Here is a 25118-nt window from a genome sequence, read left to right as displayed (position 1 = left end):
CAGTCCTCAAGTTCAAGTTTAAAAATGGCCACTTTTCTGGGCGCCAGTTAAGAGGTTAAACTTGAGCATACACAGAACATGTCTACCTAGAATATGGTAATTATCAATGGGTGCTCGTTTCCAATTTGCATATTCATAGATCCTTCATTCTCAATGAGGGTGAAGGTGTAGAGATGCTGCTAAGACATTTTCAGTAGTTAATTGAACAATATGGTGGAAGAACCATATTTATACAAATTGTTCAATATAGAAAATTTCTTCAAGGGTGTAACGTTCACTGTTCAGTGTTAGTAGACTCCCTAGATGTATGAGATAAAGCTGGGAACGAGGTTACCCTAGATGTAACACTGAATGCCACAGGAAGTCCTTCATTCCGACAGCCATTAGACTCTATAATGCATCACTGTGCCTCACTGCATCACTGAGCAGTGCTGTACAGCCTGCGAAATCTTCCTGGACACTTTAAAATTGTTACACTTCTGACAATCTTCCTGGACACTTTAAATGTTTACACTTATTACTGTACATTTTACTGTATATTTCTGGCTGTATAGTTTATATTTAAGATTTTAGAATTACCAGAATGTATATCCCAGACTGTATTTTATTCTTTATTCTATTTTATTCTTATTTTAGTCCTATTGACTACCTAAATGTTTATGGTTGTTCAATGTGAGTGATCTGTAGTGCGGAATTTCCCTCTGGATTATTAAAGGATTTCTATTCTAAAGTACATCTCGAAAACAGGAGGTCGGTGACGGAACGGAGTGAGCGGCTCCTCACGTCTTTGTCTCCCAGCGTCTCCAGCAACAGCAGCAGCGTGGTCTTGAAGTGCTCCTCCCAGACGGTGAGGCTGTCCTCGCGGGCCACCTTCAGCAGCTCCAGCAGGGCCCCACGCCGCTCCTCCGGCCCCCGCTCGCTGGCCGGGCCCTGGGACAGCTCCTTCAGCAGCTCCCCCACCAGCTCCAGCTGCTCCGCCGGGCTCGCTGCGGTAGGAAATGGCACAATGGTCACTCATTTTATATTGTAATTATTTTGACTTAACACTGTGCAATATAGTGCTCACTATTTATTTATTCATTCATTGGAACTTTTTAAACTTCAGCGCTGACTTTCATTGTTTGTTTGTTGTATTGGTCGTCCTTTTTATAGCTTTTTATGGTCAGTCAACTGCACTGAGCTACCGGATACCTGAATTTCCCCAAGGGGATCAATAAAGTATCCATCTATCCATCTAATGTACCACATATATATTTATATCTACCGTATATATATTTATCCACACCTGTCTGAATATATCTGCATATATTCCTGTTTACATACCTGTACATACTATGTATATGTGTGTACCGTACTTTTCGGACTATAAGCCGCGGCTTTTTCCCCCATTTTTCGACCCTGCGGCTTATATAACGGTGCGGCTTATATGTGACTCGACTTGACCAAACCCGAAAATGTAAAAATCTAAATATTGCTTTTTTGACTGCATTGAAATGTTATTTATCTGTTCCCTTATTTGCTAAACTTAATACAACTTGTAAATGAGTTAATTCTTGTTATTTGTCCGACAGTATTGTGTCCCAATGCTAATTACATATGGTAATTAAACATTAAAACACCTGCGGCTTATAGTCCAGTGCGGCTTATATATGTACACATCATTCAATTTAGCTGCTGCGGCTTATAGTCAGGTGCGGCTTATAGTGCGAAAAGTACGGTATATCCCTTACCTAATCTTACCAGTTATACCACTGGTCAGTATGGTTTACTACCATAGTGTATTTATACCTGTATCACTGTACATAATAATACTGTAACACTGTACATAGAGCAGATTAGCATTGTTACTCAGTAGTACTCATTCTATACAGTATATTTCAGTTTAATCACTTGTACATTGTATATTGTTATTGCATTTTACTGTTACATTAGCTGCCAGTGTTATTGGTAGCCTACATTCTGGCCAGATAGGCTATACTTATGTATCTTTATAAAACCAATAGTTGATCTTAATCTTTTTCCAAAAATGTGTCTTGAAAAAGGTGGGCGGGTCTTATGTTCGGGCCAAGGCGGTATACAACATTCTAATGACAGGATAAAACACAAGTGTTGACATTCACGTTTTCTGGGAACAATGTAGACGGGAGAAACCAAAGCCTTTTTTGGAAGATATGGGACATACTAACACAACTGTCTCTGGAAATTATAAGTGACACAACATGCCTTTACCAGGGAAAGCCTTGGGGTGCAGGATCTTGTTCTCTCCACATTCTTGTCGGCGGCCTACGAGAAAGAGACAGAGAAGAGAGAAAGTTCTTCAATACAACACACAATCTACTGTGTGTGTACTGTGCATGGCAGGTTGATACCAGGCTATAACAAGGAATCTGAGAAATACCAAGAGCCACGTATGACGTGTCTGTAATCAAAGAATGTTTGACCTCTCGAATTCCAAACAAATCGATATTTTTTTTGGTCCAGTAACCCCAAACAGATTATCCAAGTCTACACTGAACAGTAAATTAAACTGATTGGGCCAGTATAAAACATTGGTACATTTTAAACTGTAGCTTCTTCTATGCGTTTTAGATCACTGAAACCTGACTTTTTTTGTCGACGGGTGAAACTGGAGCTTATGGAAAATGCTGTCTGACCGTATGTGAAATGGATGTGACAGTATATTACATTATATCACAGGGCTTTCCCTAAACAATGGTATAGAGACACAGCACCACTATGACAAAGCACAAGCGCCACCATGTGTTTTAAAATAAATAAAAATTTTCCCCCAGTGAAAGCTTGGACCAGCTTATACCTTGTACTTAAATAAACAATGTATGTGGAACTTCTATTAGCTATTTGATTGAAATTCCCTTCCTGGTCGTTGCGCGCATTGCCCCACTGTCGGCCTGGGGAGGGTGTAGAACTACCACATGCCTCCTCCGATACATGTGGAGTCGCCAGCCGCTTCTTTTCACCTGACAGCGAGGAGTTTCACTGGGGGAACTCTATTTGCCCCAGATCCCCTCCCTGCTGAACAGGCGCCCCGACTGACCAGTAGGAGTCACAGTTTACAACGACCAGGAAAAATACCCCACCGGCTTCCCACCCGCTAACACTGCCAATTGTGTTAGTAGGGACGACTGACCAAGGTGGAGGTACCGCTGACAGCTGGATTCGATCCCAGAGTCTATGCAGTGGTAGGCGAGCGCTTTGTCCTTTATAAAATTATTTACTGTATTTTATCTCCCCATGTTTTCCTCCCCCCTGCGTGGTGGGCACACCCTCGCTTTACCCACAGGCTCCGACAAGTGCATGTTGCATTATGCACTCACTCTCATACACCGACACACATCCAGGCATACACTCACCAGTGCATATTACTCTGAAGGACCACAATGGAAATAAGCTGTAAGCTTTCTTGTGTTTTGTCCTTTTGATAATGGTGGGCCTCTATATGTATATATGTTCATTATCAATAAAGATTTCCATCTATCCCTCTATCTCACCGTCTCTGAGCTGCTCCACGTCTTCGTAAAGCGTCTCGTTCAGGGCGGCTTTGTCCAGGGCGCTGATGCTGTCCGTGTAGTTGTGAGGGTTGTAGTCGCGGAGGCGCGGGCCGGAGAAGGACCGCGGTGAGGGCGTGTTGAGGAGGGAGGTCTTGTTGTCCAGCGCCATGCGGCCCCCCTCCACCACGTCACCGCCCAGCTGCTGGGGGTCCAGGTCCGACGACGCTCCCACTCCCGACTGTAGGGGGGGGGGGGTATGTCACAATATAAAAGACATGTCAAACTGGAGCTGTCAGAACCCATTTCTATGTTCAGGAAACTATTTTTTTATGAATTTGAATACAAACTGCCAGTTGAATGTAATTTCTTTAATAAAATAATAATAATAAAAAAAACGATTGAAAATACATCACTGGGGGCGGCGCTCAAGTAGCACACCACGTACTGCGCTGCGTCGCAACACGGCCGTCCCGGGTTCGACTCCCGGAACCGGCGACCTTTGCCGAATGTCTTCCCCCCGTCTATCTCCCATTCTTCCTCTATCTCTCTCTACTGGACTGCCCGGTAGTAAAAAACCAATAAAAAAATCTACCAAAAACATACGAAAAAAGAAAATGAATCACTGGTTTTTATCCGTCTGTAGTGTGGTAATGAAAGGTTAACCGTCTGTAGTGTGGTAGTGAAAGGTTAACCTTCTATAGTGTGGTAGTGAAAGGTTAACCGTCTGTAGTGTGGTAGTGAAAGGTTAACCGTCTGTAGTGTGGTAGTGAAAGGTTAACCTTCTGTAGTGTGGTAGTGAAAGGTTAACCGTCTGTAGTGTGGTAGTGAAAGGTTAACCTTCTGTAGTGTGGTTGTGAAAGGTTAACCGTCTGTAGTATGGTTGTGAAAGGGTTAACCTTCTGTAGTGTGGTAGTGAAAGGTTAACCATCTGTAGTGTGGTAGTGAAAGGTTAACCGTCTGTAGTGTGGTTGTGAAAGGTTAACCGTCTGTAGTGTGGTAGTGAAAGAGTTAACCGTCTGTAGTGTGGTTGTGAAAGGTTAACCGTCTGTAGTGTGGTAGTGAAAGAGTTAACCGTCTGTAGTGTGGTAGTGAAAGAGTTAACCGTCTGTAGTGTGGTAGTGAAAGAGTTAACCGTCTGTAGTGTGGTAGTGAAAGAGTTAACCGTCTGTAGTGTGGTAGTGAAAGAGTTAACCGTCTGTAGTGTGGTAGTGAAAGAGTTAACCGTCTGTAGTGTGGTAGTGAAAGAGTTAACCGTCTGTAGTGTGGTAGTGAAAGGTTAACCGTCTGTAGTGTGGTAGTGAAAGGTTAACCGTCTGTAGTGTGGTTGTGAAAGGTTAACCGTCTGTAGTGTGGTAGTGAAAGGTTAACCTTCTGTAGTGTGGTAGTGAAAGGTTAACCGTCTGTAGTGTGGTAGTGAAAGTGTTAACCGTCTGTAGTGTGGTAGTGAAAGGTTAACCTTCTGTAGTGTGGTAGTGAAAGGGTTAATGTGGTAGTGGTATGTAAATTGTATGACTAATATTAGAAGTTCATTCAAATGTCCTCTCCACGCGTGGCCCCCAGCTGAATGGCAGAGTGAGGAGCGTGTCTGTGGCGAGGGGCCCTCACCGCGGGGTCTCTCTTGCCGTCCCGCCTGAGGGGCTCCAGCAGGTCCTCCTGGCTGCGGAAGCTGAAGTTCTGGATGGCCTCTGTGACCCCGCGCAGCGAGCTGTAGTAGATCTCCTCTGAGTTCAGGTTCTCGCTGTCGTACTCCAGCAAGCTGTTAGAGCGCGCAGGGAGGAGGAGAAGAGGCACAGTTATGCAAAAGTCCAGGGGGTCCTTGGCTAAACGAAGAACAGTTTAATGTCACTAGGAACAAAGTGACAGAATGTGGGACTATGGGAATTCTGCTTATACATTCTGGTTTCACTCCCTCCTCTAATAATCTCCTCATCTATAATAGTCTAGAGGGGCAGAAGAGCAAGAAGCTCAATAAGGAGGCAGATTATGCAAAACGTAACATGGATGAGGAGGATGGAGAGTACGAGAGTGATGAGGAGGAGGGAGAGATGGAGATTGGAGAGATAGACTTTGACGATCTCTTTGGTGATGATGATTAGTAGTTTAGGTTTGAATGTTGTGTCAACAGAGAAGATGTATTGTAATAGACAGTACATTGCTTGAACCTTAACAAAACATATTTCACTGGATTTCAAATTGTATAGAAAAATGTGTTCATTTTTGTCTATGTAGGACGAATTAGTCTTTTCACATTAGTCTTCCACTTTTGGCCTTGTTTACACCAAATCTACAATATTTAGGGCATAACAGCATGGAGACCATCTTTATTAACATTGTATTTCCAATATTAACCTCAAATTGATCTCGTCCGATGGACTACATTTGAGTAAAGTGGAAAAATAGAGATGTGATCTAAACATTTTCAGCTTTTTTTGCATTTTCTTGTCCTGAAATAGAATCAAGATGTGTTTGAATCTTAAAAATAACAATTTTACTGAATTCCTTGGGTCAATATTGTTTGGGGAAATGTTTTAATTTGTCTCTATATGTTGTTAACTTCAAAAGTTATGCCGTCTTCTTTTTCAGGTTTTCGTTCAGGATAGGTGTAATAAAGGGTTAAAAATAAACCCCATGGGACATTATTTCAACCTGTTACCTGTCAGAATCTTAAAATAGACACTTCAAGGATTAAGAAAAAAACAGGTGGTGAGAAGAAATCCACCCTATGCAGGTGGACCTATGTTTCCATCTAGACTATAATTGAAACATAGAATTCTGTAATAAAACATATCTAAAAGTAAAAACCTTGTCAAAAGGGTGCCAATTTAGGGTTCCCTGATGTGAACATTTGAGAACCACTGGTATAAAAGCACCTTTTCTAGGAGTGTTGATCCCAGACAAAATGTGCCACTTGATTGATGGTGTAGTTCATACTGTCATAGGACTTTACAGACAGTCCGTGGCCAGTGCTGCTAGTCCCAGGTTTGATCAAGATGTCATACAAAAATCTGCGCTTTGCAGGTGGCTTTTCTATGGAAGACAGTGCTCTGTGATAGTGTGGGGTAGGGCTGGGCGATAAAACGATACTTATCGTGATATATTTTAATAATCGATATCGATTGATAATAAAAAAATATCAATACAAACAAAATATATATATATTTTTTTCTTCTTATTTTTACCTGCAACAGGGCAGTTTTAAAACCAGAGAAAGTGGACAGACTTGTCTTTCTTGCCTGCAACTTCACCGATTCGGGGTCAACCACGTATATATACGTGATTGGGAGCCAGCGCTTGACGGCCAACCACGTACCGGTATATATAAATTTAAGCTTGTTTTTGTTTTTATTCCATTTTAATATCCCGGATGTTGTCACAGAGCTGTATTTTGGCTGGAAAAGGCATATTGGCACTCCGAAAGTGCAGTACCGGCCAGATCCTGGTATTGGTGCCGTCTCGAGAATGCAGTTTCCCCTGTTGTAGACTGGGTGTCACTTTTTTTTCGCTCCGGGTTAGCTTTTCTGTTAGCCTAAAGCTATGGCTTCACCAGATCGCCTGGAATACTTTTTGCGACGCCGAATTCAGTATGCAGTAAAGGAATATAGCATCAGCCAATGGACACATCGATCTACCAGATGGCGATCATATAACTGGGAAATTCTTTTTGGAATCCAACCGGCCACAGGTAGGAGCGATTTGACGTCAATATATTTAAATAGTGTGCCCATTTAAACTCTTATGTTGTTATGCTCATCTGGAAAACGGAATTCTTCATAATGGATTAACAGTTAAATACATAAATAATATAATTCATAAATGCAAAAATACTTAAACATAAATAAATAAATAAATAAATAAATAAATAAATAAATAAATAAATAAATAAATAAATAAATAAATAAATAAATAAATAGTGTTCAGACAACAATATAAAAGTCATACTGTTCAATTTCATTTCATTTCAATTTTATCATCCCACTCCTCCCCTCTAGGTTACTGCAGCTGAGGTGACACAGGTATACCACACGGTTAAACATAACCTCAGCTACAACAGTGCTGACTGTTTGTTTTCTATGCATTTCAGGAGTTTGGGGGGCTGGCTCCCCAAAATAATTAAATAACATAACCCTAACCCCGAAATAAAGTTAAAAAAATAGTTAAAAAATCCGCCCATTTTCGCCCAAAAAAATTTCACGCGCGCTCGATGACAGGTGTCCCTTATTTCTATTAGTAAAAGGTGGCAACCCTATGTGCGGTGGTTTGTCCACCAAAAAAGCACCAAAAGATAGAAAAGAAACTAGCAGAGCCAGAACTATTTAAGGAATTCCAGGCCTCGACTTTTTTTTATAAAAAGATCAAGCACCTTGTATTATTATTTATTTATTTAAAATAGTAAATTAATGGAAATGGATGGAAGTGAATGCCACTAGCCTAGCTTAAAACACACGGGAGAGGTGTTTTTGGCCAACAGCTAGGCTAGCTTCCATTAATTTGTGCTAAGCTAGGCTAGCATGCAGCCGGGATAGCCTTCTACTAAACACAGAGAGGAAATTGGTATCCCTCTTCTCACCTGACCCTGGAGAAGACGGCAAGCCCACTTCCTATAATGTTGCCGTGTTCCTTTAAGCTGGACACACGACAGTATAGTAGTGTAGTGTAACACTCTGTAACAAGCTTTGGATGCTGTAGTGCATGCATCGAGTACCACTGTTAGTGCATTGCGGTTTAAGGGGCTAGATTGGTACCGGCGGCTAGCGAAGATTAAGGTACCACCAATTAACCACACCACTACTGAAGCAACCTCTGTGTGTTTTGCTGCTAGACTAAGTAAAGACGCATTAAAGCTATAAAGCTGACAATGACTCGACACATTTGTGAATATGCCTGCTGTTACCAACGTTAGCAGCTAGCATCCACCACCACTAGAATTAAGCTAAAGCTAGGAGGCATGCTTCTACAAGGCAGGGCCTGCGGTTGCTAACGTCCACCAGTACTCCTAGGCTAAGCTAAAGCTAACATTACCCCCAGATCGTAATTGTGCTGTAATAAGGGTGAGTGAATAGCCTCAAACACACAGGTTCGCCAAGTAATTTGACTAAGGAATGGTTCACAAAACTAAGTAACACAGTCAGGTAACATTCCTATGTAGGCCCAGTGAGTGTATAGTGGGCATGTTGGACAATTATGTCTCATGTCCATTCAAGATTGAGAATAACCTTGTTGCTGAAGTGACTATAATAAGAGGAAATATTAACATTGTGGCTTGAGCACTTAGCCTATGCACTGAAATACCAAACCATCCATGACTTACTATAATCAACAACCTTAAGGCTTTGGTTATGGTCTGAGGTCGTTCAACTTCTTTGGGGAGGAGTTGCTCTTGCCTCCCTCCCTGAATCTCTCCTTGCACTGGTAACGAACCGGGCCGATGCTGACTGGCCCATAATGTTAAATGTATTGATGCTCGTATTGATGCTCGCATTATGCCTCGCACATACAGTCGCTGTCAATATCATAGACAGAACTGCATTTGTAATACGCCTAAACAGCAGGACTTAAATGGTGCTGGAGAATATTGTGTTATTTAGTGTGTCTTGTCCACTTGCCAGTCATTTCCATTTCCCACACAAACTGACTGACATCTGCAGTCTGGCAAACTGAAAGCTTCCACTGGGTTTTTTATTTAAACGCAGCAGCCATGAGTAACTTACTAACGTTAACTAAACTCGTTAATATTCCCTATTTTCAGTGTTGTATGTCAGCAAATGGAAATAGTCAATGTTAACTTGCGACAGTGTTGGCAATTATACAAATAAAAGCACTCCATACCCACAAGTGATGTATTAGTGATTCCCAAAATAGGCCCATCTGTGTTTTACAGGACTTCAGTTACCCACAACTTTACAAGTGTGGTCAAACTCTAGACTTCCACACTTTAATTTTGAAGGCCAATCCACTGAAACAGGAGGTCCCATTAACACATTGGGTGCCACGCCCCTTTGCACAGATAACCCCTTGAGTGCCAGCGCTTTAGTCAATGGGAGGTCAGGGATATTTGCGAACGCTTAAACTATATCTTAATAATAATAATAATAATAATTTAGGACCTGCTCAGAGGTCATTAATCGGCATGCATGAGATGCATGTATGCGATTCGTCTCTGCGATTAACCCATCCCGTCGTCCTTCCCCCCCAAGGGCAGCCGGGAGCAGACCGGCGCAACGTGAGCCGCGCCAGGGGACCTATCCAAGTGCTCCTGTCCGTCTTCGTCAAGGACGCCACAGCGTTAGCGATCTTGTTGTTGTGCATGTTTTTCCATTGGGTTTATCTTATCAAATTATGGCTATGGGTCTAAAACACCCCTTGCTTATTTTTTTTTTTTTGCCTTTATTTTACCAGGTAGTCACTTGAGATCAAAGATCTCTTTTTCGAGCAAGACCTGACTTGCTTGCAGTCAACAGGTACGAAACGGATTGTTTTTTCATTGGTACATTTCCGTTTTATACCGTTTTGAATACGAGTATAGTTTCGGAGAGTTCTAGTAATTTCAGAGAAATTCCGCGATAATAGCCCTTTAGTGGAATACACAAAACACATTGTCATTTTCCGGCTGATTTATGAATCGTTTTCAAATAAACGCTAGATTATCGATAGTATATGTGTACTTATGCACGCTAGAGAAGCGGGCTGAAAAATCTATTATCCATGACCTGGTCAGCGCTAACGTCATACACGCACACACACAGACACGTTGTGATCGCTATGAAAAAAACATCCGATTAACCCAATACTGGTAAAATAGAGTCCTTACCTCGCATCAGATGTTCTGCAAAAAGATTAATCCGATTCCTGATCGCCATTCCAAATATTGATCGAGTTTATTGATCCAACGTTATAGTCCGAAACACATAATCGAAAGCTGCTCCGAGCCTCCCCAGTGAATGTGGTAAAAGACACTACTTGCCAGAGATGGGGAAACCCTGGACCGGAGTTTTTCTCTGATGCACTTTTTCACCCAATCCAATGATGTGCATTACGTGAGTGATGCGAGACGATAGGCGGCGGTATTTGCCCTTTTCGAGCTCAGAGCCATTCCCAATGATAACGTCAGGCTGGATGGATGAAAAATGAATGGATATCGCTAATAAAAGAAATAACGATTAAATAACGAGAAAACTCGTTATTGTCGAGAAATAGCGAGAAATCTCGTTGTTGGCACCCAATGTGTTAACACATGGCTTGACAAAATGTGTCCATCCTTGGTTCAAGGATTTAAAATGCAACAAATTCACCAAATGCAGAATTCCAAAATGGAACGTTGAAGTGGAAATTAAGTTAATAGAAAATTCTGCTACCAGTAATGTCCTGTAATACCACGGAGGAAGAGGAAGAGGAGGAGAGGTAGAGGACCAATAATGTCCTGTAATACCTCGGAGGAGGAGGAAGAGGACCAGTAATGTGTTGCAATACGAAAGAAAGAGGAGCAGGGGGAGGAGGAGCAGGAGGACCATTAATGTCCTTTAATAAAACGCAGGAGAGGGTGGAGGAGAGGTAGAGGACCACGGAGGAGGAAGAGGAAAGAGAGAGAGAGAGAGAAAGAGGGTTACCTGGGTGAGTAAGCACGCCGCAAGGCCTTGTGTGAGGAGGAGGAGGAGGAGGAAGAGGTGGTAGTAGCAGGGATGGACAGAGGAGAAGGGAAGGACAGAGGAGGGTACTTGGAGCCCTCAGCGCTCCAGCCCCACAAGCGACTGTGCCGGCGGGAGAGGAGGTAGAGGGGGGGGGGGGTTAGGAGGAAGAGGAGGATAGAGGCCCAAGGGGAAGAGAGAGAGAGTGGGAGGAAAGAAAAGAAAGCCTGTTCTGAGAGTGTTAGCATGCAAGAGTTAGTAAAAGAAAGGGTTAATGGATAATATTGTTTATTTTTCAACCTAGACCCTATTTTCTGATCATCCGCTGTCACACCGTATTAGGTTGGATTAGTTAGGTGTTTTGTCATTCGTGGTCCAATTGAAAAGATATTAGTGAGAAACGATCGGGTTGACACCAGACGATAGATACATTGGATCTAGGTATAAAATAAGTAGTAATTATCCTTTAAGTAGAAGCAAACAAATAAATCCATTAAACGCAAACTCTAGGATGGGACATCAGCCATGGGGCTGTCACTTCCACAAATTGTGGTCGAGGGATAATTTCTGGGACCATTATTCAAAAACCTGGAGTGTGCCACTGCTGACCTAGGACAGTTTCCCCTTCTTTAGATTATAGGGGATTTTGAACACATGTCCTGACCACAGATCCGAGATCAGCACTCACTAAGCATGAGGCCTTGGAGTGTTGCATCGGAGAGTCTGCCTTTAACTACAAATGACAAACTTTGGAAAGAATACAATTAAAAGGCTTGTCTCGGCACTGCTGACCTGGGCATTGTTGGGACCAGGGGGGGTAGGCGTGTGGCCCCTCGTGAAGGAATGCACCAATACTGGCATGGGATATCTGCCCAATATGAGGCTAAAATAGCCTGTAGAAGGGTGATGGACCAATTACATCTAAATTACTTTTGTCCAATGACCCCAAACGGATGTTCTAAGCCTAAATGTTGAGTAAAAAAGCATTTTTAAAAGCATTCAGCTTTTTGGAGCCAGGAACGCCTACCTAATGTACTGCCATGGTTGTTAAAGTTTTGTATTCTTGTGTGTGTGGGTTACCCAGACAGGGAAGGAAATTATCTAAAAATCACTTAAAATCATTGGTAAACAAACGTAGTGCTGAAAATATACATTTTGACTGCTGTTTTGATAGGGTTAGGGTCTTTACTCTTGGCGACATTTGAAAAAGAAATGCAACATTAATTAATACGGACTGTATTGATCGATTTATGACGTGATATTAATCTCGGCTCAGTACCAGGCCTGTCCTTTAAAATATACATAATATGTCCCCTTTAACATTTAAATAATGTTAAATAAGAGTTTAGTTACTCTGACTCAGTATAGGCAGTGAAAAAAGTGGTGTGGTATGGGTGCACCCCCCCCCCCCCCTTTGTAGGTATCATAGTTGGGAGACAGGCCTCAGCTCTAGGTATCATACCTGGGAGACAGGCCTCAGCTCTAGGTATCATAACTGGGAGACAGGCCTCAGCTCTAGGTATCATACTTGGGAGACAGGCCTCAGCTCTAGGTATCATAGCTGGGAGACAGGCCTCAGCTCTAGGTATCATACTTGGGAGACAGGCCTCAGCTCTAGGTATCATAGCTGGGAGACAGGCCTCAGCTCTAGGTATCATACTTGGGAGACAGGCCTCAGCTCTAGGTATCATAGCTGGGAGACAGGCCTCAGCTCTAGGTATCATACTTGGGAGACAGGCCTCAGCTCTAGGCATCATAGCTGGGAGACAGGCCTCAGCTCTAGGTATCATACTTGGGAGACAGGCCTCAGCTCTAGGTATCATAGCTGGGAGACAGGCCTCAGCTCTAGGTATCATACTTGGGAGACAGGCCTCAGCTCTAGGTATCATACTTGGGAGACAGGCCTCAGCTCTAGGTATCATACTTGGGAGACAGGCCTCAGCTCTAGGTATCATACCTGGGAGACAGGCCTCCGTGGGAGCAGTTGGTGGGTGAGGTGAGTGGGCTGCTGCGGCTGCTGGGGTGCCGTGGAGGGGTGCGTGCCACCGAGTTGCTGGGAGAAGCCTGCGGATAATCAGCAACGTTACAGAGTTAGCTTTAGCAACTAATGACCTTGGAATGCATTTTAAAATGATGTCAAAATGCAGTTGGAAGTTCCGAATGACATTCAGGGTTTTCCCCACATCGAGACAAATAACATGAATTTCCACGACTACAGCGAATTGCTTCCAAGAGCTCAAATTTACATTGGCATTTAAAAAAAATTGGATGCAGAAAATGATGAAATACATTAAATGTAAAAACAGTGGTGCAATACATTTTGTGTGTGCATGTGTAGGACAGCACTGATAAAGATTTAATTAGGTGTTGGCAGATATGCGTGTCGGGCGGGGGGTTACCAAGCCGCTGTTGGCGCTGACGTTCCTCAGGTGGTTGTGGAGGAGCTTGGTGGTGCCGTCCTGGAAGGTCTTGGGCAGCGCCCCCAGCAGCATGGTGAACTCCGGTGTGTTGAGCTCAAACAGGGCAATGAGCACCACCTGGGCTGCCTGCACACCGACACACACACACACACATACCACTGTAAGCATGCTTGCAGGAGAGTTCAATTGCTCAAGGAGGGAGTCATCAACATACGGTATTACCCACTCTCGCAACTAAAGATACAGTAGCTACCTCACCACTCCGTGGGTGAATGTGTATATTAACCGATAATTATGCTTATTCTCCGACCAGACGGGAAATACAGGTGACAATCCCACACTCGTCTGTGAAACGGTTAATGCGAGTGGAAAGTGCAACATTTTGCGACGGAACCTTGGCTGCTGTTGACTATAGTCGTCATTATTAAATTTTATTTCAGGAGGACCAAGCAAGGAAGACAAGAGAGCTCTCCGGCAAGGAATTCAAACCAGCTGAAGTTGGCCAATACGTCAGAGCGCCTGTTCCTGAGGTAGATCACGGAAAGACTGTTCCCCCGCAATGTCTTGGCGGTAGTCCTGGAGGTGACAGAGAATGGCTTTTTACAGACTTGGAACTAAGAACGTCATTCTTAGACAGATATTTACCACGGAACCAGTTTGACTGCATTGAGTCATGTCAGTGTGGCAGAAGTTCCCCCCAAAAGAGGAGGTGTCTTTACACCAGAGCAGTTCTTTCTGATGGCTAATAGACACAGCTCCTATGTCCTAATCTGATTCTTATTTACCCATGTGACCAGCCTTGCGCCAGGACACATCCGTCTCACACAAGAGAGGTAATGCAGAATCTTAAGCTCTAGAAATTGAGACTTGCAGTGCGGGGATCCTCAGCGGAAAAAACACGTCATTTAAAAATAACGTTATATATGGCGCTCCTTTCATGATTCTATAGGCCTATCTAGCTTACTTATTACTACAGTAATTCAGCTAGGCTGTCTTTATGATTAGTTGATTAGCCCCTATTCTGTAACTGTAGGCTTATCACTGCTTACCGACGTTGCCCACAACATCCAGCTATAAGCCTGCTGAATCAGGCAAACAAATAAATAGCGACAAAGTAGCCAAACGTCTGCTACAAAGTGAAAAGTGCTCAGAGATCAAAAGGCAGCTGATGGCTGGTCATGAGAGATGGAAGCATCATGCAGGTCCCCCTGGTTGCATTTCCTGTTCCATGTTTATCACAGCTCAGAGCCAATGTGTGCGAGAATGTCCATTTACTGTGTTTCTATGTCCTAATCTGATTATTAGTCACCTTTGCACTGCTGGAGGGCCACAGTTGCATTTTCCACTTTAAAGGAACACGCCAACATTTGGGGAAGCTGCATGTTAGCCTAGCTTAGCAGAATGAATGGAAGCAAACATGACCGGTTAGCCTTCGGGAGAGGTGTTAGTTGGACAATGCCTATGCTAACCCACCATGTCCGCTTCCATTCATTGTGCTAAGCTAGGCTAACGTGCAGCCAGATAGCTTTCTACTTAACACACAGAGAGGAAACTGGTATCTATCTTCTTGTCTCTCTCTGGAGAAGACGGTAAGCTAATTTCCCAAAATGTTGGTGTGTTCCTTTAACCAATTCACTGGGACATGCGAGATTGTCACCTATATTTCCCATCACAGATGCACACCTGTATATACATACTATACATACCTGTACTATATCTAGATCCATATACATCCCTTACCTACTCTTACTATGGTGTGTATATATATATATATATATATATATATATATATATATATATATATATATATATATATATATATATATATATATTAAACTAAATAAGACTCGTGCACATCTGGTTGGACCCCGACTAGAGGTGCAGGTCAGCGCAAGAGAGATAAATAAACTAAAAGGAGAAAACCTTCAAGGGAAAGAAGGGACCGCAAAACGCGTTGTGCAACAATAAATAAGCAAAAATACACATACACATATATCTATATAAACTAGTGTCTTTATACCTGTATCACTATACATAATACTGTGTACATACATCAAATTAGAATATTTACTCAGTAGTACTAATTTATATATACTCCAGTTTAATTACTTTGTAGATTGTTGTATATTGTTAAAGCACTTTACTGTTACCTTTGCACTCTGGTTAGATGCCAACTTCTTTTCGTTGTACTGTACTTTTGCCGTACAATGACAATAAATGTGAATCTAATCTAATCTCAAGTATGCATAATAATATATTATGGTGAATATACATCTCTATAATCCTAATTTCCCTACATTTACAGTAACACATATACACTGTACACTGTGGAAGCCATGCATAACTCTTAACATCACATTGCTGGAAAAAAGAGAAGGTGGATTTGTTCAGAATCGGTTAGCGCAGTTAGTCACCAACATATAAAATGCATTGTCAAACTGTCGGCATAACCAGCCATTAAAAAGAGGGCTCCTGGCATTCATGCCATGCACATAGTCACCACATCACAGCATGTAGTAGACAAGAATAAATCCAAGGCAGCAAACTGTTAGCAAAATGCAGCTTTTAGACAAGAATAAGTGTTCATATTTCATCCGATATGAGTACTTGATAAATTAGGCTCAGTGGACCGCAATAGCATTCAGATCATGTCAGTTCTCGTTTGTTCATTCAGAAGAGGAATACCCCATCCCATCACAACTAGTGGTCAACTGATACATCAGTTTACTGATAATGGCCTTCTTTTTTATTTATTTGATTTTTTTTTTATTATCAGTTGACGACCTGCTGACATTACCATCTTTATTAGCCTCTAGCAACCTACATTTTAATGTTAGAGCAAGATTTATGGTATCGTATGAAACTAGAGATCACAATCACTTCATGCTAGCTTACCCAGAAAAGGGGTTAGATAGGACTCCAAAGTTCAGATATTTTGAAGGGGAAAAAGTATGGCAATATTTTATAGGTTAGCAATATTTTGCCAGGCTAAATTTAAGCTAACTCTGTGTTTACCTAAGGCTAATGCAAACCTAGCTGTCATCAACCAGCCACGCTAGCTAGCTAATATAGCTAACATTGTGTTTCTCAATTTCATTGCATTTTATTTTTTTACAGAAGGTATGTTGATGTAAAATTACCCCAAATGTTAGAACGATTGCTGATGTGAAAATGATGACTAAACCCCTTTTATGTCTATCCCTCTGGATATCAACAAAATTAAGCCATTTCAGAAGCAGCCAATCTGCTTCCTTTAAAATATTGCATAATCTACTCGGATTACCCCGATTGTCCCATCAATCAGTCTGTCAGTTGTCAGTAGTTGTAAATTATATCAGCTAGCTGGCCCACAAACAAGTAATGAAACTAGCAACTACGCCAATTTATTTATCACCTGCTAGCATAGTTAGCCAATGTTAATCTCCCATAGCAACCGATCACACTGGTCCTATTCATTTGTTTGCATTTAAATGTAATGATACTAATTTGACATCTCCTTAAAAAGAACAGGAGGCCACACTCCTCAACACACAGAGTTGGATGAGTTCAGAGAGGGTGCACTAATACTTATAACAAATCAAATGATGCATCTGAAGCTGAAAAAACTACACTCCTGACATTAAGTTTCTTCTGCTAAAGCTACTACAAAATCCTCCTTGTGGTGCCTTTAAATTCTTGTATTTTAATCAGATGCAAAAAATATATATACAATTGTTCTATCTGCATTTTAAATTGGCCATCTGCCGCCGTGCTCTCTAAATATCTATCGGCCATTGAAAAACCCATATCGGTCGACCACTAATCGTCCAATAAACATCCTGTGTCGTTAGACTGAAAGCTGGCTGGTTAAAGCGGAGGCCGCGGGCCAAGCCAGGTTAGAGTTCTGAGCCAGGTTAGAGGGTGTTTATGTGGGGGTAATAGAGGAGGTTACAGTAGGTACAGGGCCAGGCTAAGTTAGAGGGTGTTTCTGTGGGAGTAGTAGAGGAGGTTACAGTAGGAGGTACAAGGCCAGGCCAGGTTAGAGGGTGTTTCTGTGGGAGTAGTAGAGGAGGTTACAGTGGGAGGTACAAGGCTAGGCCAGGTTAGAGGGTGTTTCTGTGGGAGTAGTAGAGGAGGTTACAGTGGGAGGTACAAGGCCAGGCCAGGTTAGAGGGTGTTTCTGTGGGAGTAGTAGAGGAGGTTACAGTGGGAGGTACAAGGCCAGCCCAGGTTAGAGGGTGTTTCTGTGGGAGTAATAGAGGAGGTTACAGTGGGAGGTACAAGGCAAGGCCAGGTTAGAGGGTGTTTCTGTGGGAGTAGTAGAGGAGGTTACAGTGGGAGGTACAGGGCCAGCCCAGGTTAGAGTGTGTTTCTGTGGGAGTAGTAGAGGAGGTTACAGTGGGAGGTACAGGGCCAGCCCAGGTTAGAGTGTGTTTCTGTGGGAGTAGTAGAGAGGGTTACAGACAGTGGGAGGTACAGGGCCAGCCCAGGTTAGAGTGTGTTTCTGTGGGAGTAGTAGAGAGGGTTACAGACAGTGGGAGGTACAAGGCCAGGCCAGGTTAGAGGGTGTTTCTGTGGGAGTAGTAGAGGAGGTTACAGTGGGAGGTACAGGGCCAGCCCAGGTTAGAGTGTGTTTCTGTGGGAGTAGTAGAGGAGGTTACAGTGAGAGGTACAGGGCCAGGACAGGTTAGAGGGTGTTTCTGTGAGAGTAGTAGAGGAGGTAGCCCCTTTCGTGACTTTCGGTTTGCAAGCCTGGGGCTTTTGTGACCGGAGTCACTTGCTTTTACGCCGCGATTACCCAGTAAAGAAACGACCAGGCGTCATCGAGAGGCTCGGGGTGTGTCAAGAATACATCAGATCTGAATTTCAAAGATACCCAGCGTACAATATGGGTCTAACACAGCTTCACGATGGGGTCTGGAAGCTCGGAGTTGCTAATAAACAGTTTAAAACATTGTTACTCGACGAGTGGTATTTACAGACCGAACGTCCATCTCCGCCGTTGGTGTCACAGCGCATGCGCACCAGGCAGATGCCGCGTTCACGTTACGTGGGAAGAAGCGGAAGAACCAGAGGACATCTCGTTGCTACAACTAGGAAGCCTTCACGCTTTGACTCTATATATATCTATGGATGAAACGCCCACATCCATACTTCCGCAATTCGTGACGCGAAGTGGGAGATATCGGGGTCTATAAAAAAATCCCATATGTCCTAGTAGGAATTACCACTAGGAGGCTGACGTGAATGGTTTTTCCCAGTCGGAAGCTGGTTCTTCCGCTTCTTCCCACGTAACGTGAACGCGGCATTAGCTGCCTGGTGCGCATGCGCTGTGACACCAACGGCGGAGATGGACGTTCGGTCTGTAAATACCACTCGTCGAGTAACAATGTTTTAAACTGTTTATTAGCAACTCCGAGCTTCCAGACCCCATCGTGAAGCTGTGTTAGACCCATATTGTACGCTGGGTATCTTTGAAATTCAGATCTGATGTATTCTTGACACACCCCGAGCCCCTCGATGACGCTTGGTCCAGGGTTTCCGTTAGAAAAAATTGTTGTCGGTCTCCGTGACCTGCAAGATTTCAATCTACCGGACAAATGAGATTAATTCCGGTCATAGTTTAGAATAAAGAATGTCATCCTCAAGGCATGTAGATTTATAATATTATTACTTAAAACTAGGCTACTTTTGCGTATACAGTCATTAATTAATATATTCCAAATAAAATAAGTCCCTCGATACTCCGTGCTGCTGCTGACTTGAACTAAAATAGACCGCGTATGTGGGCAGTCGGTCCGACACTAAACAGTAGTCTGTTATAATCACATTTTTATGAGCTAACGAATTCCGTTATATTGGACATTTGTATTAATTATATCAAGCGAAGAACTGAGAAAGCAGAGAGGCGGCAACATTAGGCTTGTTCAAGATGGATTTCGGTTTGCCTCGACTAGTAGACGAGAGTAGCCGAGTGAAGCCGGGGGAGGAGTTAAGAGGGCGGACACTGCCGATTTCACGAGAGCCCCTCGCCTAGTCTCGCGCGGCAGATACGCTTTCACGTCACCACACACACACATTACACACCTGTCCAGCTCATTATAATGCGATGGCCGTGTGCAAAATTAGATCAGATTCAAATGTACAGCACACCATATACTGCTACAGTGGAATATACTATTCATATACCATAATGTATACCATCTTGTTGCGCGCTCCTGGCCGCACGCACACACAACACACTGCTGTGTGTGTGTGTGTGTGTGTCTGACAGCTTGAAGTTTATCATGATGATAAGTTGATAACGCATAACATAATAAAGTTGTCAATCAATCAAACGTCTCATAACTCCCTGGCTGTCACATGGCTGGTGACTGACAACTTTTCTGAGCCAATAGGCGCTTTGCGCGACCGTAGCAAGTCGCTGCCCAGCCGGGAGCAGCCGGCTGAGAGGTACTGTGGAGCCTCGCTCTGAATGCTGCGCGCGGCTCGCTCCCGCGGGAGTTCCGCGCCTCGCCTCGTCAGAATTTCAGAGCAAATCGGACAACATTCTAACCGTCATGCAACACGCTTGGCGAGGCCGTAGTAAAACCTGCGCAGATCTGCGTCCGCCTATCCCATCTTGAACAAGCCTACTATCGTGGTTTGCGTGACGACTCTCTCCACCTCGCAACAACTTATTTGCAAAGAGTATGGCGCTGCAGAGAAGCTCATTCAGCTGTTATTGGCTCTTTTCTGGGAACCGCACAACAGCGCCCCCCACCCAACATTGGCTGAAAATGGCCGAATTGGAGTACTGATGGAATACTGCATTGTGCCGTTGCCTCTCTGGCTCTGCAGCTTCACATGCACTCGCACACCCAGCACTAAGCTCTCGCTGACAACGTCGTTGTCATTATTAGAAGCAACGAGGAAACAAATGTAATGATCGTTTCGTTCATCGCATAGGCTATTTAATTTTAGCCTATTTTAATACAATTCAAATAATCAAATTGTGCTTAGACTCAGGGAATTATTTCCACCGGACATTAAGACCGGAGATATTAAATAAGTCGGACTTCAACAGATTTTGCCGGTCAAAAACCGGTAATTACCGGCTAACGGAAACGCTGGCTTGGTCGTTTCTTTACTGGGTAATCGCGGCGTAAAAGCAAGTGACTCCGGTCACAAAAGCCCCAGGCTTGCAAACCGAAAGTCACGAAAGGGGCTATAGAGGAGGTTACAGTGGGAGGTACAGGGCCAGGCCAGGTTAGAGTGTGTTTCTGTGGGAGTAGTAGCGGAGGTTACAGTGGGACGTACAGGGCCATGCTCGCTGTTCTACCTGTTTACACCTCTCCTCCAGATTGCCCTCCCCGGGCAGAGAGGCCACGGTGCTGGGTCGGCCCGAGAACTCCTCCCCCGACCAGTTATGGAGGGTCTAGGGGGGAGGGAGGGTGGGTTTCCACCAAGAAGAGATAAAAGGAACGGCAGGCGGAAAGAAATAAAAACATAAATATGACAAAAAGATGGAAAATACAACTAAAAAATAATAAAATACAGCTAAAAGTTTAGACGGGAAATAAACACAAAATGTGACTAAAAGTTTAGACAGGAAACAAACAACACAGAATACAGCTAAAAGTTTAGAAAATAACAATATGACTGACAGCAAATGAAGAAGACTAAACGTTTAGAAAGACAAAAGACAAAATAGGACTAAAAGTTAAAAATAACACTAAATACAACTAGGTTTAGAAAGGAGAACAAACTAAAAAAAAGGAAAAAAAAACTATAACAGACTAAACGGAAGCCATCTCCCGAGCGATGAAGCTCAGCGGAGGTCGTCAACGTGGAAGTGGTTTTGCTTTCAGACGACAAAAACGGTTCCCTACCTTACGGACGTCGGAGCTCTTGGGTTCGGTGGTCCAGGTGATGATGCGCGACACGGCCAGGCGCGTCTCGCTGGAGTTGACGAAGTCAGCGGGGTCCATCAGGCGCGCCAGGGCCTCGATGTAGCGCAGGATGGACACCTTCACCTTCAGGTTGGGCGTCTGGGTCTGGTCCACGATGAAGCGCATGAGGATGTTGAACTGCTGCTCAAACAGGAAGGATTCCCTGTGTAGAGAGAGAGAGAGAGAGAGAGAGAGAGAGAGAGAGAGAGAGAGAGAGAGAGAGAGAGAGAGAGAGAGAGAGACAGGAGAGAGGGAGAGTGAGTGAGTGAGTGAGTGAGTGAGTGAGTGAGTGAGTGAGTGAGTGAGTGAGTGAGTGAGTGAGTGAGTGAGTGAGTGAGTGAGTGAGTGAGTGAGTGAGAATGAGTTATCCAGATAGTAATGAGGTAAACCATTACATTACAACCCAGTACATCCTTTCTCTGATAAGCCTGCATACAATGGCTGGTACCTGCAGTGTAGCTAATGTAACCTGCTACTACTGTGGGGCGACAGTGGCTCAGGAGGTAGAGCGGTCGTATGGTAATCAGAAGGTTCCTGGTTTGATTCGAGCTCCTCCGTGCAGAGTGTCGAAGTGTCCTTGAGCAAGACACAAGGTTGGCACCTTGCATGGTTGCCTCCACCGTCAGTGTGTGAATGTGTGAGTGAATGATGTTGTGAAGCGCTATATAAATGCAGTCCATTTAGTCAATTTACTATATAATGAGGAGTACTGCTGTCGTTTTGAAGGGAAAATCTGTAACACTAAAGATGGCGGAAATTACTAAAATAAAAAGTTTTTTCAGAGAAAAAATCTGATGTGATTTTATGTTGAGTAACATTATAATTTACTTCATTTTGAGGTGAAATGTGAGTTTTAAAGATGTTTTCAATTAGATATAGGTCTCGTTGGTCCCAGAGTGAAAGGTGTTGTTAGGCTACCTGGTGATGTCCAGGGCTTTCTGCACTTTGGCCTGGACCGAGCCCAGCAGGTCTGCACCCATCTTCTTCAGCAGCTGAGTGAGCAGCACAAACAACCAGTCCTGGAGATCCTCCCTGTGGAGCAGGATGAAGTCTACCAGAGTCTCTAGGAACATACTGAACACCTGGGGGGAGGGAGGGAGGGAGGGAAGAGAGAGAGAGAGAGAGAGAGAGAGAGAGAGAGAGAGAGAGAGAGAGAGAGAGAGAGAGAGAGAGAGAGAGAGACGGAGGGGGGGGGGAGAGAGAGAGAGACAGACAGAAAGAGAGACAGAGAGTGAAAGAGAGAGACGGAGACAGAGAGATGGACACAGAGAGAGATATGTTGAAAAAGACAGAGAGAGACAGATAGACAGAAAGACAAAAAAGAAAGAAAAATAGAAGGAAATAAAGCAAACATTGAAAGAAAACATTGGCAACAAACAAAAGAAAGAAATTACAAAAGAAAGAAAGATTCACACTCCTTACTCAGAGAAAGCCTCACTGTCGTTTATCATCAGTAGCAGAGATAGGTGTGATGCGTGTTATGAGCCATAAGCAGCAGACAGACATACCGGTACATATGGACAGAGACAGACACGTACATACTGTATATAAGGTGGACATGGACAATTGTATCTCACTGTGTGCTCTAAGATGCAATAACAATAACCATTGTGGTTATTTTTTAACAAATCGTGCCGACCATGTGGTACTCCGGTAAACGTCCCTAATAATCTATTATAATTATTCATAATTATTATTATTATTATTATTATTATTATTATTATTACTATTATTATAATAAAATGTCCCTTTACAGTGTCAGTACTTACCTCTCCTGGATAGAAAGATTCAATATTTCTGTATCTTACGATAAGTGGTCATTGATTATAATTAGGGATGTAACAATCTCCAAACAGAATAAAAAATTTAAGAAGATAACAAAAAAATGTATGTTCAAGAAATTCAAAACTACCGGTAGTACCCCTGGTAGCTCTTCCTGCTCCACAACTACATCTACTACAATACCCCTGGTAGCTCTTCCTGCTCCACAACTACATCTACTACAATACCCCTGGTAGCTCTTCCTGCTCCACAACTACATCTACTACAATACCCCTGGTAGCTCTTCCTGCTCCACAACTACATCTACTACATTACCCCTGGTAGCTCTTCCTGCTCCACAACTACATCTACTACAATACCCCTGGTAGCTCTTCCTGCTCCACAACTACATCTACTACAATACCCCTGGTAGCTCTTCCTGCTCCACAACTACATCTACTACATTACCCCTGGTAGCTCTTCCTGCTCCACAACTACATCTACTACAATACCCCTGGTAGCTCTTCCTGCTCCACAACTACATCTACTACAATACCCCTGGTAGCTCTTCCTGCTCCACAACTACATCTACTACATTACCCCTGGTAGCTCTTCCTGCTCCACAACTACATCTACTACAATACCCCTAGTAGCTCTTCCTGCTCCACAACTACATCTACTACAATACCCCTGGTAGCTCTTCCTGCTCCACAACTACATCAACTACAATACCCCTAGTAGCTCTTCTTGCTCCACAACTACATCTACTACAATACCCCTAGTAGCTCTTCTTGCTCCACAACTACATCTACTACAATACCCCTAGTAGCTCTTCTTGCTCCACAACTACATCTACTACAATACCCCTAGTAGCTCTTCTTGCTCCACAACTACATCTACTACAATACCCCTAGTAGCTCTTCTTGCTCCACAACTACATCTACTACAATACCCCTAGTAGCTCTTCCAGCTCCACAACTACATCTACTACAATACCCCTAGTAGCTCTTCCTGCTCCACAACTACATCTACTACAATACCCCTAGTAGCTCTTCCTGCTCCACAACCATTTTCAGAATAGACTACCCCTGACACACAAGACTGCCGTTTGAGGGTTTCGTGGGCGTGCAATATTTGACCATTTGTATCGCGACACCGATTAGTATCGAAAGCCCTGCATGCATTAAAGGGGAACACCGCCCAAATTAAGAATCAAATGTGTTATTTCCATGACCTAGAACAGTTAAATTAATATTTTGTTAACATGAGCTATGCTTTCCCAAAGCCAGAAACCAGAGAAGTAAAACTCTAACTTGTGATGTCATCAGGTATAAAGTCTGGAGCTGCTCCATAGACAAAGAATGAGAGATTGATGTTGTGGACCCACAGAAAGTGTGTTTGTTGTTGTCTTTTTTATACCCAAATTAGCTTTATTCTACAGTAAAGTTCTCAGTTATGAAACAGAACATGTACCTAATATTGTCAATGTCATCTTTACCATCTTAACCAATTCATTGTCTATGGAACAGGTTCAGATTTATACTCGAGAGTAGCTGGGATCGAACCAGGGAAATTCTAATTACCAGATGACCGCTCAACCTCCTGAGCCTCAAAACATAGAAATATATAGAATAAGAATATCTTATCTTACAACGTAAACATAAACAGACTTCATTGCATCTTTCGGACACGTATCGTTAATTTCCGAGGACCTGTGTAGGATACGCGGCTCCGCACGCAAACGCATATTTAAAAGCAAGTATACCAAGACCATTAGATCATCGGAATGACATGTATGAATTCCTAAATTGGGCGTAGTTCCCCTTCAAGTCACCACCAAGTTCAGAGCACCACATGAATGACACGCTCTGTGGTGAAGCTGTGAAATGTGTTACA

The 25118-nt window shown here is 43.3% G+C and overlaps 1 protein-coding gene across 3 annotated transcripts in view; it reads right to left on the bottom strand.

The window, feature by feature from the left end:
• LOC311240980 (CLIP-associating protein 1-A-like) overlaps positions 1 to 25118 on the bottom strand; it is a 127226-nt gene that overhangs the window by 8085 nt on the left and 94023 nt on the right. For 2 of the 3 annotated variants that reach the window (XM_084329617.1, XM_084329619.1), the window contains 9 exons: positions 22380 to 22543; positions 21402 to 21624; positions 20852 to 20947; positions 13531 to 13677; positions 13089 to 13195; positions 5115 to 5265; positions 3510 to 3747; positions 2230 to 2283; positions 784 to 986 (listed from right to left, as the gene is read on the bottom strand). In XM_084329617.1, the coding sequence (XP_084185743.1) occupies positions 784 to 986; positions 2230 to 2283; positions 3510 to 3747; positions 5115 to 5265; positions 13089 to 13195; positions 13531 to 13677; positions 20852 to 20947; positions 21402 to 21624; positions 22380 to 22543 (1383 nt within the window). The remainder of the gene's footprint in view (positions 1 to 783; positions 987 to 2229; positions 2284 to 3509; positions 3748 to 5114; positions 5266 to 13088; positions 13196 to 13530; positions 13678 to 20851; positions 20948 to 21401; positions 21625 to 22379; positions 22544 to 25118) is intronic. The other variant, XM_084329618.1, reaches the window with a different exon arrangement.

Source organism: Notolepis coatsorum, assembly GCF_963971535.1.
Source record: "Notolepis coatsorum genome assembly, chromosome: 1".
NCBI lineage: Eukaryota > Metazoa > Chordata > Actinopteri > Aulopiformes > Paralepididae > Notolepis > Notolepis coatsorum.
This window is presented reverse-complemented; position numbering and strand designations above follow the sequence as displayed.